The following is a 15,789-nucleotide window of genomic DNA, read 5'->3' on the forward strand; positions in this document are numbered from 1 at the left end:
CTTTATGACTCATGGACTTCAACTCCCAGAATTCCTGAGCCACCATGGCTCAGCTTGGAAACTCTCCCTTTCCCCTCAGCATGGCTGGCTCAGGAATTCTGGGAGTTGAAGTCCATGAGTCATAAAAGAGCCAAGGTTGCCTACCCCTGGCCTAGGTAGTCCTCAACAGGTCATTTAATGACCGTTCAAAGTCACAACAGCACTGAAAAAAGCGACTTATGACTGTTTTCCACACTTATGACCATTGCAGCATCTCCTGTGGTCAGGTGACCACCTGTGGGAATGTACATTTGAATGTAGTTGAGTGTCGGGTACAAACCAGGGGGCGAAACATTTGCAGCACAACTCTTGTGCTTCTCCCTTTCCCCACAAGCAGGATTGTATTTACAGAGAAATTGTCTTTATTTCACAGGTATTTACCACCCTTCGTTTAGCCACGGTTCAAAGTTACAAGAGCACTGAAAAAAACGACTTATGACCGGTCCTCACACTTACGACCGTGGCCTCGTATCCCCGTGGCCACGTAATCAAAAATCAGATGCTTGGCCACTGACTCGTACTTATGCCAGTTTGCAGTGTCCCGGGGTCAGGTGATCCCCTTTGGCGACCTCCTGACAAGCAAAGTCAATGGGGGAAGCCAGATTCGCTTAACGACCGTGTTTCTCACTTAACTGTCGCAAGTGAGGTCGTAAAATGGGGCAAAACTCACTTAACACATCTCTTACTTGGCAACGTAAATTTTGGGGTCAATTGTGGTCGTAAGCTGAGGATTACCTGTAAAGCGGGGACTGATTATTCTCAGAAGCAAAAAAATCACATTTCAATGACCCTATTAACTCCATTTGGGAGTCCCACCCCCAAGTTCTCTCCCCACGCCAGATTTCCGCAGATAATTTATCCAACTCCGGTGGGCCGATTGGATTCTGACCATTAATCTTTCTCGCTCCCGGGCAAAGAAAAATGAAAGCTGACCTGAGTCCCCTTTAATGAATGGACATCTCAGCTTCAGTGCTCCAGAAAGACAGAAAAAAAGAAAAAAGAAAAAAGAAAGATAATGCAAATGAGAATTATGGCTGTCCCACTTGGAAAACTCACACCGATGGGTTACAATTCAGTGCAGGGCAGTTAAAAAGAAAGTTTTTCTTCTGCTTTCTTTCTTTCTTTCTTTCTTTCTTTCTTTCTTTCTTTCTTTCTTTCTTTCTTTCTTTCTTTCTTTCTTTCCTTTCTTTCTTTCTTTCTCTTTCTTCTATTATCTATCTATCTTTTTAGAATAGAATAGAATAGAATAGAATAGAATAGAATAGAATAGAATAGTAGAGTTGGAAGATTCCTTGAAGGTCTTCTAGTCTAGTTCTATGCTGTATCTTTTTCTTCTTTCTTTCTTTCTTTTTTTCTCTTTCTTTCTTTCTTTCTTTCTTTCTTTCTTCTATTATCTATCTATCTTTTTTAGAATAGAATAGAATAGAATAGAATAGAATAGAATAGAATAGAATAGAATAGAATAATAGAGTTGGAAGATTCCTTGAAGGTCTTCTAGTCTAGTTCTATGCTGTATCTTTTTCTTTCTTTCTTTCTTTCTTTCTTTCTTTCTTTCTTTCTTTCTTTCTTTCTTTCTTTCTTTCTTTCATCTATTATCTATCTATCTTTTTTAGAATAGAATAGAATAGAATAGAATAGAATAGAATAGAATAGAATAGAATAGTAGAGTTGGAAGATTCCTTGAAGGTCTTCTAGTCTAGTTCTATGCTGTATCTTTTTCTTCTTTCTTTCTTTCTTTTTTTCTCTTTCTTTCTTTCTTTCTTTCTTTCTTTCTTTCTTTCTTCTATTATCTATCTATCTTTTTTAGAATAGAATAGAATAGAATAGAATAGAATAGAATAGAATAGAATAGAATAGAATAGTAGAGTTGGAAGATTCCTTGAAGGTCTTCTAGTCTAGTTCTATGCTGTATCTTTTTCTTTCTTTCTTTCTTTCTTTCTTTCTTTCTTTCTTTCTTTCTTTCTTTCTTTCTTTCTTTCTTTCTTTCTTTTTCTTTCTTTCTTTCTTTCTTTCCTTTTATGGACCTTCTTCCCCCCCCACATACAGCCACCGTTCCCTACTCCTCCAGCATTTGAGTTAGTTTTGCTAATGAGGAGCGAGGGAAATGAGCAGCCGGGCGGAAGGAAAGAAATGGCCCGTTGCAACAATAGAAGCCGCTATCTGCGGCTCTCAGCTGGGTGGTTTTCTTGCAGACGTTTCGTGACCCAGCTAGGTAACATTTTCAGTGCTAGAAGGGAGGGGGGTTTACAGAGAGGAGGAGGAGGAGAGGAGGAAGAGCGTGGGGTCCTTGGCGCTCTCTGAACTTAGTTGTTTCCTCGCAGACGTTTCATGACCCACCTAGGTTATCATCAGTGCTACAAAGGAGTGGAGTTGGTGGAGAGGAAGAGGAGGAGGAGTCTTTTGTGCTCTCTGAGCTTGGTGTGGAGTCTCTAATAATAATAATAATAATAATAATAATAATAATAATAATAATAATAATAATAATAATAATAAAGTTGGAAGGGACCTTGGAGGTCCTCTAGTCCAGCCCCCTGCTCAGGCAGGAAACCCTATACCATTTCAGGCAAATGGCTGTCCAGTCTCTTCTTAAAAACTTCCAGTGTTGGAGAAGGGAGGGAGGGAGGGAGGGAGGGAGGAAAGAAAGAAGGAAGGAAGGAAGGAAGGAAGGAAGGAAGGAAGGATAACAGAACAACAGAGTTGGAAGGGACCTTGGAGGTCTTCTAGTCCAACCCCCTGCTCAGGCAGGAACCCTACACCATTTCAGACAAATGGCTGTCCAGTCTCTTCTTAAAAACTTCCACTGTTGGCGCATTCACCGCTTCTGGAGGCAGGTTGTTCCACTGGTTAATTGTTCTCACTGTCAGGAAGTTTCTCCTTTCTTTGAGCACCACCCAGCGTGTTCTAGGAGGGCTGGATGCAGGTCAAAAAAAGTCAAGATGGCTGACGGGACAAATGCGATCCAAGCTTTCCCTGGTTTTTGTTTTTTTTTAATGTGCGGTGTGGGTGCCATCTTGAATTTGTTGACCACCCGTGGCAAGCCTCTCTTTCTTTGTCCAAAATAAGTCCAATAAATAAAGCGTTGTGGAGTTTGCTAAACTCGTGTTTCTCAACCTTTGGCAACTTTAAGACGTGTGGAATTCTGGGAGCTGGAGGAGAATCAAAGAGATACGAGGAATAAAAGAAAGTAAAATAAAAGGAGAAAAGGAGGAATATTTGTAAGCCGGGCCTGAAATGAAGGGTTGTTCTTTGAGCTGTTTTCTTGTAGACGTTTCATTACCCAGCTAGGTAACATCATCAGTGCTGGGAGGGAGTGGGGTTTGGTCCAGGTAGGTAGTGAAGCATGTAACACTCCACAACTTTCCCCTGCGTAGGTGTCGAGGGGCACTTTTACTTCGGCTGGATTAAAAGCCCGTCTGAAAATGGAATTTTTTTCCCTCAGGCCCAGATTTGAAGAGAAACGAAAGAGGGAGATACGGTATTAAAAAAAAAAAAAGGGAAGCAGAAGAAAAGAGAAAAGAGAAAAGCAGCATCGAATACAAAAGAGGAGATTTATTTCTGGTTGCAGCTCTGTGGTACGATAACCCTTTACAGTGTAGCGACGACAAAACATGGGTTGTTTGTCTGAAAAGCTTACAATCTAACGCTGACAAGATATAAAGTGTTGAGAATGACAGGAGAAGCCCGCATTTATTTCGGCCCAGCAGGGATTAAGGGAGGATGGCGAAAGCTCCTTCAAAGTGGCAGGATTTAAAAGGAGCCCAAAAGGAGAGAAGACGGTGCCGTTTCTTGGACAGAAGGGGTCAAAAAAGTCAAGATGGCGGGCCACCGCAGCCATTAAAAACAGCCAGCGCTCCGATTTATTTGTGTATTAAATTCACCTGGCATTCATTTCTCTATCCAAAGCAACTCTAACGTAGCTTACAATGCAGGAAAACATATTGGGCAAAAGTATAAATATATATAATAATAATAATAGTAGTAGTAAAGTTGGAAGGGACCTTGAAGGTCATCTAGTCCAACCCCCTGCTCAGGCAGGAAACCCTATACCGTTTCGGACAAATGGCCGTCCGGTCTCTTCTTAAAGACTTTCAGTGTTGGCGCATTCACCGCTTCTGGAGGCAGGTGGTTCCACTGGTTAATTGTTCTCACTGTCAGGAAGTTTCTCCTTAGTTCTAGGTTGCTTTTCTCCTTGGTGAGTTTCCATCCGTTGCTTCTTCTCCTGCCTTCAGGCGCTTCGGAGAAGAGCTTGACTGCCTCTTCTTTGGGGCAGCCCCTGAGATGCTGCAACCCTGCTATCCTGTCCCCCCTCGTCCTTCTCTTCATTAAACTAGACATTCCCAATTCCAGCAGCCGTTCCTTACATGCTTTCGCCTCCAGTCCCCTGATCATCTTTGTTGCTCTTCTCTGCACTCTTTCTAGAGTCTCAGCATCTTTTTTACATCGTGGTGACCAAAACTGGATGCAGGATTCCAAGTGTGGCCTTTTTAAGACTTCCAGAAGGTGAGGACTTCCATAGGTCAGACTTGAGGTCCTCCAGCCCTTCTCCTGGGCAGCCTTTTAGGGGACATTACACACACACACACACACACGTACGTACCCCAAAAGGAGAGAAGGCAGCTTCCTGACCCCCCCCACCCCACCCCAAGGCCCGCCACACCCAAGCAGCACAGATCGAATAGAGGAAAAATGCACATTGTCTTTATTTCCAGGTACAATTTGTCAGAATACAGATACATACAGAAAGAACAGGTGAGAACCCCCCCCCCAAAGTATGACCAACACGAGTGTAAACCCTGACAGTCTTTGAGTGCTCTCTTCGCCACAAAGGACATTTTTTTTTCTATGCCTTGGTTTATTGCAGAGATAAGTCTTATCTGCAAACCAGGTTTTCTGCTGGTCTGTCCCGTTACGCTGCCTCTGGGAATGTGGGGTAAACGCCACCAGGGAAAGACATAAAAAAGTGGGAATATTGTGAACGCTCGTCTTCTTGACTGCTGTTTGCCACCCAGACCCTACTTGAAGCATTCGCCCCGATTTGCTGGATCCAAGGAGGACGGGGCTAGAGACTGGCCCTATTCACACAACCTCTTTAACCAGGTCAGTGACGCGCTCCGCAACCTCTGCAGACGCTCGGTTGGCTGCAACGTGGGTCATTGATTGTGGGGATTCAACTCGTGGGTTCTGAGCAAAGCCCCCAAATTCAGGATCTGGGTTACGCCGGTTGTGTGAATACAGTTACGTTGAGGCTGCAGCCCTTGTCAGTTTTTGACCGATGCAAGAATGAAATTCATTTTGGTAAATATGGATGCAGCACCCTTAAAAAAAAGATGGGGGGTCCAGTGTTGTCGGGAGGCCTCGTTTTGTTTTGGGGTTGAGCAGATTTATAAGCCACTTTGCTCTAAGAAACTCCACACAGTCTACAAAATAGGAGTACTAATTGTGACTCGGTTTCCCTTATGTCTTAAGAGCTGAATCTGATTCCCCCCCCAAGGGCAGATTTAACGTGTGATTCTTCATCAAACTTGAAAAATGTAAGGCTGGGGTATCCAACCTTGGCAACTTTTAAGACTTCAACTCCCAGAATTCCCCTGCCAAAAATTCTGGGGAATTCTGGGATTTGATATTCACAAGTCTTTAAAAGTTGCCCTAAAGGAGTATAAACACCCCCCCCCCACAAGCAGTGCATTTCCCCCCTCCATATGTAAAGCAACCATATTTTCTTGGTAAAAATAAAGCCAGTTGCAAATCTGGAAAAAAAAAAGGTTCATAAGGATAAAATAAAATGATTATTTATTTCATTTATTAAATGTATATCCTGCCTTTTATGCTTTATTATGACTTTATAGGTATCCCTTTAACTTTCTGCATTTCCCCCCCCTCTTTCCTAACCGACCTAAAATTTGAGGATACGGGTGAATCCTTAATTCACGACCACAGCTGAATGAGCCTAAAATTTCCGTGGCTTGGTCGTTAAGTGAGTTTTGCCTCATTTTACGACCGTTCTCGCCACGGTTCTTAAGTGAATCGCTGCGGTTGTTTAAGTTAGCCACACGGTTGTTAAGTGAATTGGGACTTCCCCCTATTGACTTTGCTTGTCAGAAGGACGCAAAAGGGGATCACGTGACACACACACACACACACACACACACACACACACACACACACACACCAGGACACAAAGAGAAACTTTGGTGCAAAAAGAAAAAAAAAAAAAGGGGTGGGTGGGAGGGGGCTTTGATTGCAGTTTTATCTACCATCTTTTTTTGATACTCCCCCCCCACTTGGAGACCCCTCCCAAGGCCTAACTGGTGGGTTCATTTTTACAAGGCGATCGATTTTTTCCTGCCCAAGAAGTGTGTGTGTGGGGGGGGGTTGGACTAGAAGACCTCCAAGGTCCCTTCCAACTCTTGTCATTCTATTCCATTCTAATTTGGCAAAACGCACACCCTTGTAAAACCCAGATGGGTTGCTTTTAATATCCTGGCGGGCAAGAAGAATTGTATTATCGGTCCTTTAAAATGGGTAGAGAGAGAGAGAGAGACCGATTCTGTTTTCAATCGGTCTGAAGCTTGCCGCATTAAATAAATGGATTGTTAACAGGATCGGTGTTTGCGAATTATAACCCGTTAAGGAAACGTCGGGGTTTTTTTGCGCAAACTTTTTAAGGGAATTGTGGACGTGTGTGATTTCTCGGTGAATAAAAGTGCTGATCGAAAGTTTTAGCTGAGCCAAGGTTGTTATTAAGAATGTCATACATAAAGCCTTTGGATTTTATTCATTCGATTAAAATGGTACGCTAGTAAACAAAAACCCAGAATATTTGGTACTTTGGATGTTTACCTTTGGATAAGGGGAAAATAATAGTAGAAGCGAAGCGTAATGTAGTTATTCCATTGTTACGTTTGCTCCAAGTTGGGACTTACTTTTTAGTTATCCTAGGGGGTAATTTTTATTTATTGATTAGGCTGGCTCTAAACTCATTCTGATCTGGCTTTTTTATTTTAAGGGACACATTCCTCAATCTCGTGCGTTGCTGTGCAGAAGATCGGACGGAGTCGTGAAATGCTGCAATCTTCTTTCTAAAGCAGCCTCCATGTCGTTCATTCCCAGCTTGGACTGGACCCTGATGAAGATTTTTCCTCCGACATGCTTTTTGTTCGAGACAATGGGATGGGCTTAGGGGGCAAGGAAGTTGACTTAAACGTACGGGAGGTTTTTAAAAAGAGGCTTGTCTCCAATCGTACAGGGTCCCTTGCTTGCGCCGGGGGTTGGACTAGAAGACCTCCGAGGTCCCTTTCAGCTCTATTCTGATGGCTTGATTGAAGTGCAGGAGAGATATTATATAGCAGAGTTTTTTCAGCCTGGCCCATTTTAAAACGATGTTTTTTCAAGCTTGGTCCCTTGAAGATATGTGGACTTCAACTCCCAGAATTCCCCAGCCAAACACAGCTGGCTGGGGAATTCTGGGAGTTGAAGTCCACAAAGAGCTTCTGTTTTGCTGAGAAGAACACCCACCATAACACAGACGGTGAAGGAAGGCGAATAGGAGCAGTCCTCCATTTACAACCGTTCATTTAGTGACCATTCAGTTACAACGGCACTGAAAAAAGGGGCTTTTGAGCGTTTTTCGCATTTACGACCGTTACAGCATCCCCGTGGTCACGTGACCAAAGTTCAGATGCTTGTCAACTGACCCGTATTTATGATGGTCGCAGTGTCCCGGGGTCATGTGATCCCCTTTTGCGACCTTCTGATAAGCAACATCAATGGGGAAGCCAGATTCACTTAACGACCGTGTTCCTAACTTCACAACTGCCGTGATTTGCTTAACAACGGCGGAAAGAAAGGCTGTAAAATGGGGGCAGAACTCCCTTTAACGACGGTCTCGCTTAGCGACTGATATTTTGGGCTCAGTGGTCGTAACTCGAGGATGACCCGTGCTGTATGTAAAATTAGGCGGACTCCAACAGCCCTAATCCACCTCTGATCATATTATCTTATCTGCTTTTTAATTTTTTTTATTATGTTTCTAGTTTTAATGCTTTTATTTGTAACGCTGGTCTGGGACCGTCGTAAAAAATGGATTGATGGCAAACCTTCGGCGAGGGTGTGTGTGTGGTGCCATCGCGGAGACACAACCGAGGCCTCTAAAGTAGGATTGTGTGCGCTGGTGTCACGGCAAAGCGGGACTGCTATCGCCCGGCCCCATTTGGTTGTGGACACCTCCCCCCCACCTCACATTCACACGGAGTGGTTGAATGCCGCAAAAACAAGGACCCAGATTCGTGTGAAACAACGCAAAATGAATATTTCTGGCTGAGCTGAGGGAGTTCTTTACGTCGTGCACCGAGCATCGAATGATGGAGTGAAAGACAACGCGGCGGCCATTTTGCTTCGTTTGAACCCATCGGTAACATTCAACTTTACCACAGTCGCCTCGGATTGCGAGGGTACCACACTCCATCTAGCGCAATTGCTGTGTCTGCCACATTTCTGAGGCACGTTTGATTTCCTCCCCCCGGCCTTTTTAGAAGGACATCGCCCTCTGCACGCGCACCCGTGCAGCAGCAGAGTCCCGGAGACAAAGCCTCCGAGCGATTTCCCGGAGATGGAGAAAGACCCCCCCCAACCATACAACCTCATCCCCCCCCCTCGGTTCCAAAGGCTGAATAACTCCAAGCAAGAATAATGATGGTCCGAACGTGGTGGTGGGGCGTCGTGACGGCTATCAATCGTTGCCGCGAATAGCAGCCGAGAGACACTTCCCAGCAGGATTGACCGCCACCGTTGTGTAGCTCCGTTGGTGCTTCTGGGCCTCCTGGTGAGGTCGGTGTGTGTGTGTGTGTGTGAGCAGGGGCTGTGAATCAGCAGGGATCAATCGGTTGCCACGGATGGAGCATCTGTTCTCGTTTAATCGTTTAGTCTCGGCTCAAAGCACTGCCCTTCTCTGGGAAGACCGCTCAAGCTGAACGGCATGGTGATTTTTGTCGAGAAACACAACTCCTGCTTTGAAACCCATGTTGCTATCAACAAAGGTTGGGTCGACCACGATGGGTTCGCTTTTGGAGCCCCAACATTTCAAAAATGGGTGGAGACCTATGTGGGATGTGTCCATCTCGTGGAGACTTATAGGTGAGATGTCCATGTCGTGGAGACCTAGTGCGAGATGTTCATCCTACACATTCTTTTGAGAAGTTTCACCCCCACGGTCTTGTCCCACCATTCTGAGAAGGGATTGAGGAGAGGAGATGTGTCCGGAAAGACACACCACACATCAACCCCGTAGGGGAATTTTCAGTTCCTATACAAAGCTGTCATGGTGAAGAACCTCAACTGACCCCAACTGATGCGTTGCCCATAAGAAGGGTGGACAATTTCCGTCTGTAGCGAAGTCCCACCGAGTCCCACCAAGAGCCACATTTCAAAAGATGGTCCCTAGTTTTTGATTCTCACTAGATCACTCTAGTGAAAGGTCCTTCTGCATGGGTTGTGTACATACTCTAGGGAGGTTGAGCCTTATGAAAAACAAGGGGGCTGGGTAGAGTTTTGATACCACACGTTGACGTGGGGGGAGCAGTCTTCCCACGCCAAGCATAGAGAAGGTGGATCCCAACCTGGTTACAGAAGGTTTTCTCAGAAGACAGATCTTCTCGTTCTCAAGTGAGACTGCTTCATTGCACCCAAAAAAAAGGAGAGGCAGCTTTGACTCGCTGGTCAAAGATGAAGAAAAGACACTCGTGTGGATTGGTTTCTGTTTGTGATTTCAGCACACCTACGGGATTTCTTGAAGATGTTCAGGGTTGACTCTTTCCCTGGATGGCCCACCCTTGCTCTCCAGAAAGACGTTCACAGACCAGCTCAAGGGATGAGGATTTCTTTCCTCTTCTCTTTCTACAAAGTCGATGCGGAGGAAGATGGCGGTGGGTGGGACCACCCTCCTGGAGTCCCAAGTTGGAAAAATCGAAGACCGAGCAGGCCCCTCGGTGGGCGGTCTTGAGCAAGGCCTCAGTCTGGTTCACATGGCCATCAGGAGGACAGTACTGGTGGCCGTGCAGCTCCACACCATCATCCAGAGGTCAAGGGTCAATGCCAGGGCGGAGTCAGACGCTCCGGGTCCAAGGTGCGACGCATCGCGCAACGGCTTCTCTTCTGCAGACACCTAGAACAACAAGCAGAGTGAAGGTGAGCGTGAGGAGATGGGACTCGCCGTGGGGGGTGAAGGATGAAGCAAAGATCAAGAAGACGGAGAGGGAACCTCCCACCGACAGGAGGGAAGGTCAGAAGGAGTGTTAGAAAGTATGGCCGAATTACAACGGTTCTTTTAGTGACCGTCTGAGGTTACAACAGCACTGCAAAAAGTGACTCCGTGCCGATTTTCACCCTCACGACCGTTGCAGCGTCCCCCCGGGGTCACATGTGGAATAGAACGGAAAGGAACAAAACTGAATAGATGATAGACAGAATAATACAGCGTAGAATAGAACAGAATAGAGAACAGAGAACAGAACAGAACAGAAAGAATAGGATAGGATAGGATAGGATAGGATAGGATAGGATAGGATAGGATAGGATAGGATAGGATAGGAAAGATTAGATAGATAGATAGATAGATAGATAGATAGATAGATAGATAGATAGATAGATAGATAGATAGATAGATGGATGGATGGATGGATGGATGGATGGATGGATGGATGGATGGATGGATGGATGGATGGGAGGGAGATAGCTAGCTAGCTAGCTATCTAGCTATCTAGCTATCTAGCTAGATAGATAGATAGATAGATAGATAGATAGATAGATAGATAGATAGATAGGAGGGAGGATAGGATAGGATAGGATAGGATAGGATAGGATAGGATAGGATAGGATAGGATAGGATAGGATAGGATAGGATAGGAAAGATTAGATAGATAGATAGATAGATAGATAGATAGATAGATAGATAGATAGATAGATAGATAGATGGATGGATGGATGGATGGATGGATGGATGGATGGATGGGGAGGGAGGATAGGATAGGATAGGATAGAGATAGGTAGGAAGGAAGGAAGGAAGGAAGGAAGGAAGGAAAGGGTAGGGTAGGGTAGGGTAAGGTAAGGTAAGGTAAGGTAAGGTAGGACAGGAGAGAAGAATAGACTATATTAGACTAGAATAGGACAGGATAGGATAGGACAGGATACAGTAGAATAGATGATAAATCAAGGGTCTTCAAACTTGGCCCTTTTATGGCTTGTGGACTTCAACTCCCAGAATTCCTCAGCCAGGCACGCTGGCTGAGGAATTCTGGGAGTTGAAGTCCACTCCTCTTAAAGTCTATATCAGGGGTCTTCAAACTTGGCCCTTTGATGACTGGTGGACTTCAACTCCCAGAATTACTCAGCCAGTGTGCCTGGCTGAGGAATTCTGGGAGTTGAAGTCCACAAGAATAGAACTGAATAGAGAACAGAGAACAGAAAACAGAGAATAGAAGAGGACAAGATACTCCACTTGGCCAAGTGTGATTAGCACACATGGAATTTCTCTCCAATGCAAAAGACGAGATAGAGGAATCCTGTCCTGTCTTCCATTTACAACCCATCGTTTAGTTTAGTGGCTGTTCGAAGTTACAACGCCACCGAAAATAGTGACTTAGGACCGTTTTTCACACTTACGACCGTCACAGCCTCTCCCGTGGTCACGTGATCAAAGTTCAGACGCTCGGCAACTGACTCGGATTCATGACGGTTCCAGAGTCCAGGGGGGTCACGCGATCCCCTTTTTGCGGCCTTCTACAACGGGGGAAGCCAGAGTCACTTAACCACCGTGTCCCTGACTTTAACACCTGTGGGGATTCGCTTCGCAACGGTGGCACGAACGGTCGTAAAATGGGGCAAAACCCACGTAAGCCATCTCTCCCTTAACAACGTAATTTTGGGGGCCGATTGCGGTCGTTAAGTCGTCGAGTCTCTCTAGTTTCTCCCACTCTTGAAAAGCAGGCAAGACGTCAGCTCCGATATCCAGCTTCTCCCGCTGGAACCGGGAAGGGATTTATCGCTCCTTTGAAATCGGCTTAGCGCCTTTCTTTTCTTCTTTTCTTTTAATCCGGATCGCCTCCGGACTCCACCAGGAGTTCAATGCGGTTAGGAAACTTCGCCCGGAGGGAGAGAAGCTCTAGCAGCAGCAACAACATTGCGTTATCACACCGGGCTTGGCATAGTTTGCAGGTCTTTCAAGAAACGGAGAGGATTAAGTCTCTCTCCCTGTGTGTGTGTGTTTGTGTGTGTGTTTATTTTATTTTTCAGAAATAGGATAAGGTGCCCGTGTGTTGCAGAAGAGCTGAACACCAGAGAATTTGGATTTAATTCCCAGCATTTAACGTTAAATTGGATGCCACCCGGAGCCCAGCTCTGAGGCAGATGGGCGGTTAAGAAGTGTGAGATATAAACAAGTTTAAACAACTTTGAGACTGTTCGTAAGGAAATCTGCTCTGCGAGCCCTTTTATCTTACATTTTTTAGCTTCCTGTCTCAGTTTTATACAAATAATATTCTGTGGGTTTTTTAAATTAATGTATTTTTTTGATGCTAGAGATATAGCTTGGAGTGGTAACAATAGGGACAATAAAATTCCATATTATTCTTTTAGCTTTGATTCGTGCGTTCGGTTCTCCTCTTTTTTTCCCCCTTTGAACGGTGTGTTGAGTGGTTTTCGTGGCAACGAATAATTAACTTGGACCGACAATCGCTGGATAGAAATAAAGGCATGAACCGTATGTTTATTTTTTTTTCATTCCCGTTCTTTTTTTGTTTGGCGCTTTCTATCTTTGTTGTTGTTGTTGTTGTTTTGGTTTTGTGTACTTTTACCGTATCGAAAAATGCTAATGACGTTCTAATGAAAATGTATTTAAAAGAAAAAAGAAAAGAAAAGAAAAAGAAGCTTTGGAGAAAGCAGAGTTCGGAAGCTTTCTCGGAGCAAGAGAAGCACGAGAGATCAAACCGATGTTTGATGGAAAGGAAATAAATAAATATGGTGGAGGAGATTTCTGGAGGGGACGTTTACGGACGCCATAAAAGAGCAGCTCCTCTCAGCAGCAAGGAGAGAAGGAACACACAAAGGGGAAACCAAAGGGCTATCTTTGTGCCCTGGACACAGGCCAAGAGAGACCGTGAGCCAAAAGTTGCCGTCCATCATACCTGAGCTGCAATGCTATGGTCTGTCCCCAGAGGGCAGCAGAGGGTAAAAGCGGCTTCTCCTTGCTGCCACCCAGAGGTCATTAGAATAGAATAGAATAGAATAGAATAGAATAGAATAGAATAGAATAGAATAGAATAGAGAATGGAATGGATATAGAATAGAATAGAATAGAATAAGAACAGAACAGAACAGAATAGAATAGAGAATGGAATGGATATAGAATAGAAAATGGAATGGATATAGAATAGAATAGAATAGAATAGAATAGAATAGAATAGAATAGAATAGAATAGAATAGAATAGAATAGAATAGAATAGAATAAGAACAGAACAGAACAGAACAGAATAGAATAGAGAATGGAATGGATATAGAATATAATAGAATAGAATAAGAACAGAACAGAACAGAACAGAATAGAATAGAATAGAATAGAATAGAATAGAATAGAGAATGGAATGGATATAGAATAGAATAGAATAGAATAGAATAGAATAGAATAGAATAGAATAGAATAAGAACAGAACAGAACAGAATAGAATAGAATAGAGAATGGAATGGATATAGAATAGAGAATGGAATGGATATAGAATAGAATAGAATAAGAGCAGAACAGAACAGAACAGAACAGAACAGAACAGAACAGAATAGAATAGAGAATGGAATGGATATAGAATGGAATGGAATGGAATGGAATAGAATAGAATAGAATAGAATAGAATAGAAGCTGGAAGGGACCTTGGAGGTCTTCTAGTCCAGCCCTCTGCTCAAACAGGAGAACCTGTCCTATACCACCTCAGACAAGTGACTGTCTAGCCCCTTCTTAAAAATCTCCAGTGATGGAGCACCCATGATTTCTGGTGGCAAGCTGTTCCTCTGGATAATTGTCCTCACTGTCAGGAAGTTTCTCCTTAATTCCAGGTTGCTTCTCTCCTTGATTGGTTTCCAACTATTGTTTCTCGTCCTTCCCTCTGGTGCTTTGGTGAACAACCTGGCCCCCTCTGCCTTGTGGCAGCCCCTCAAATACTGGAAGGCTGCTATCCTATCTTCCCTATTTCTTCTTTTCTTTAGACCGGCCAATCCCAAGTCCTGCAGTCGTTCTTCGTATGTTTTAGTCTCCAGGCCTTGGATCCTCTTAGTTGCTCTTCTCTGATTTTTTTTCCAAACTCTCAACGTCTTTTTTGTGATATGGTGACCAAAATTGGCTGCAGTATTCCAGGTGTGGTCTCACTAGGGTTTTATAAAGCGGTGCTAATATTTCGTGTGATCTTGATTCTATGCTTGTTTATACAACCCAGGATTGTGTTAGCTTTTTTGGCTGCTGCTGCACACTGCGGCTTAAAGTTAAGTGATCGTCCATTAGGACTCCCAGGTCCCTCTCACAGTTGCTGTTTTTAAGCCAGGTTTCTCCCAGTCTGTATTTGTGCCTTTGATTTTTCCTGCATAAATGTAAAATTTTGCTTTTCTCCACGTTCTTTCTTTCTTTCTTTCTTTCTTTCTTTCTTTCTTTCTTTCTTTCTTTCTTTCCTTTCTTTCTTTTTTTCTTTCCTTTCTTTCTTTTTCTTTCTTTCCTTCCTTCCTTCCTTCCTTCCTTCTTTCTTTCTTTCTTTCCTCTTTCTTTCTTTCTTTTTCTTTTTCTCATTCTCCTGCCTTCTCATTTTTCCTTCCTTCCTTCCTTCCTTCCTTCCTTCCTTCCTTCCTTCCTTCCTTCCTTCCTTCCTTCCTTCCTTCCTTCCTTCCTTCCTCCCAACATTTTGAGGGACGCACCAAGATAAGAAAGAAAGGTAAACCCAAGAAAACACGCTGGCTGACTGCCTATTTGCTAATTCTCCCACATCCAAATTATAGACTGCAGCCGTCAGTTCTGATGCTATTGACTGTATAACAATCCATTTTCTTGTCCAGGCTGCTTTTATTACAGGGTATTATTTTGCTTTTTTTAAAAAAGAAAGCTGGAGGATCCATGTTCTTTAACGCTGGGTGCTCGAATGCTCTGATGTTTTCAATTTTATTTGTTGGGATGCTGCCCACGGAAAGGACCCCCTGACGTTTATGTGACTTTTCGCAAGCAGCTTTTAATGGGGATTAGAAAGCAATTAGGAGGAAATTGAGGTTGATTACAAGGGATATAATCAGGTTCACCAAAAAGAAATCCACTGGCTAGGGAGCAGCTTGTTACGGGGGAGGGGAGCAGAAGACAATGGCCGGAGAGCCTCACTGCTCCCAAGGGCAGGAAAACAGCACCCGCCGGAGGCCTCCGTAGCCTGCAGGAATGGAGGCTGCTTTGAAGCTGAGAATATCAATTTACCTTGATGGTAGGTAGGTAGGTAGATGATAGACAGATAGACAGATAGATAGATAGATAGGATAGGATAGGATAGGATAGGATAGGATAGGATAGGATAGGAAAGATAGATAGATAGATAGATAGATAGATAGATAGATAGATAGATAGATAGATAGATAGATAGATAGATAGATAGATAGATAGATAGATAGATAGATAGATAGATATGGATGGAAGGTAGGATAGGATAGGATAGGATAGGATAGGATAGGATAGGATAGGATAGGAT

The 15,789-nt window shown here is 43.9% G+C and overlaps 1 protein-coding gene across 1 annotated transcript in view; it reads right to left on the reverse strand.

Annotated features, from left to right (window-relative positions):
* Nucleotides 1-10,054: 10,054 nt before the first annotated feature.
* The window catches only part of LOC107297394 (GDNF family receptor alpha-4-like), a 23,478-nt gene continuing 17,743 nt past the window's right edge, over nt 10,055-15,789 (reverse strand). Inside the window, exon 5 of the mRNA XM_015826759.1 lies at nt 10,055-10,198. Within this exon, the coding sequence (XP_015682245.1) occupies nt 10,055-10,198 (144 nt within the window). The remainder of the gene's footprint in view (nt 10,199-15,789) is intronic.

This window comes from Protobothrops mucrosquamatus, unplaced genomic scaffold (assembly GCF_001527695.2).
Source record: "Protobothrops mucrosquamatus isolate PMUCROS unplaced genomic scaffold, P.Mucros_1.0 scaffold3284, whole genome shotgun sequence".
Lineage (NCBI taxonomy): Eukaryota > Metazoa > Chordata > Lepidosauria > Squamata > Viperidae > Protobothrops > Protobothrops mucrosquamatus.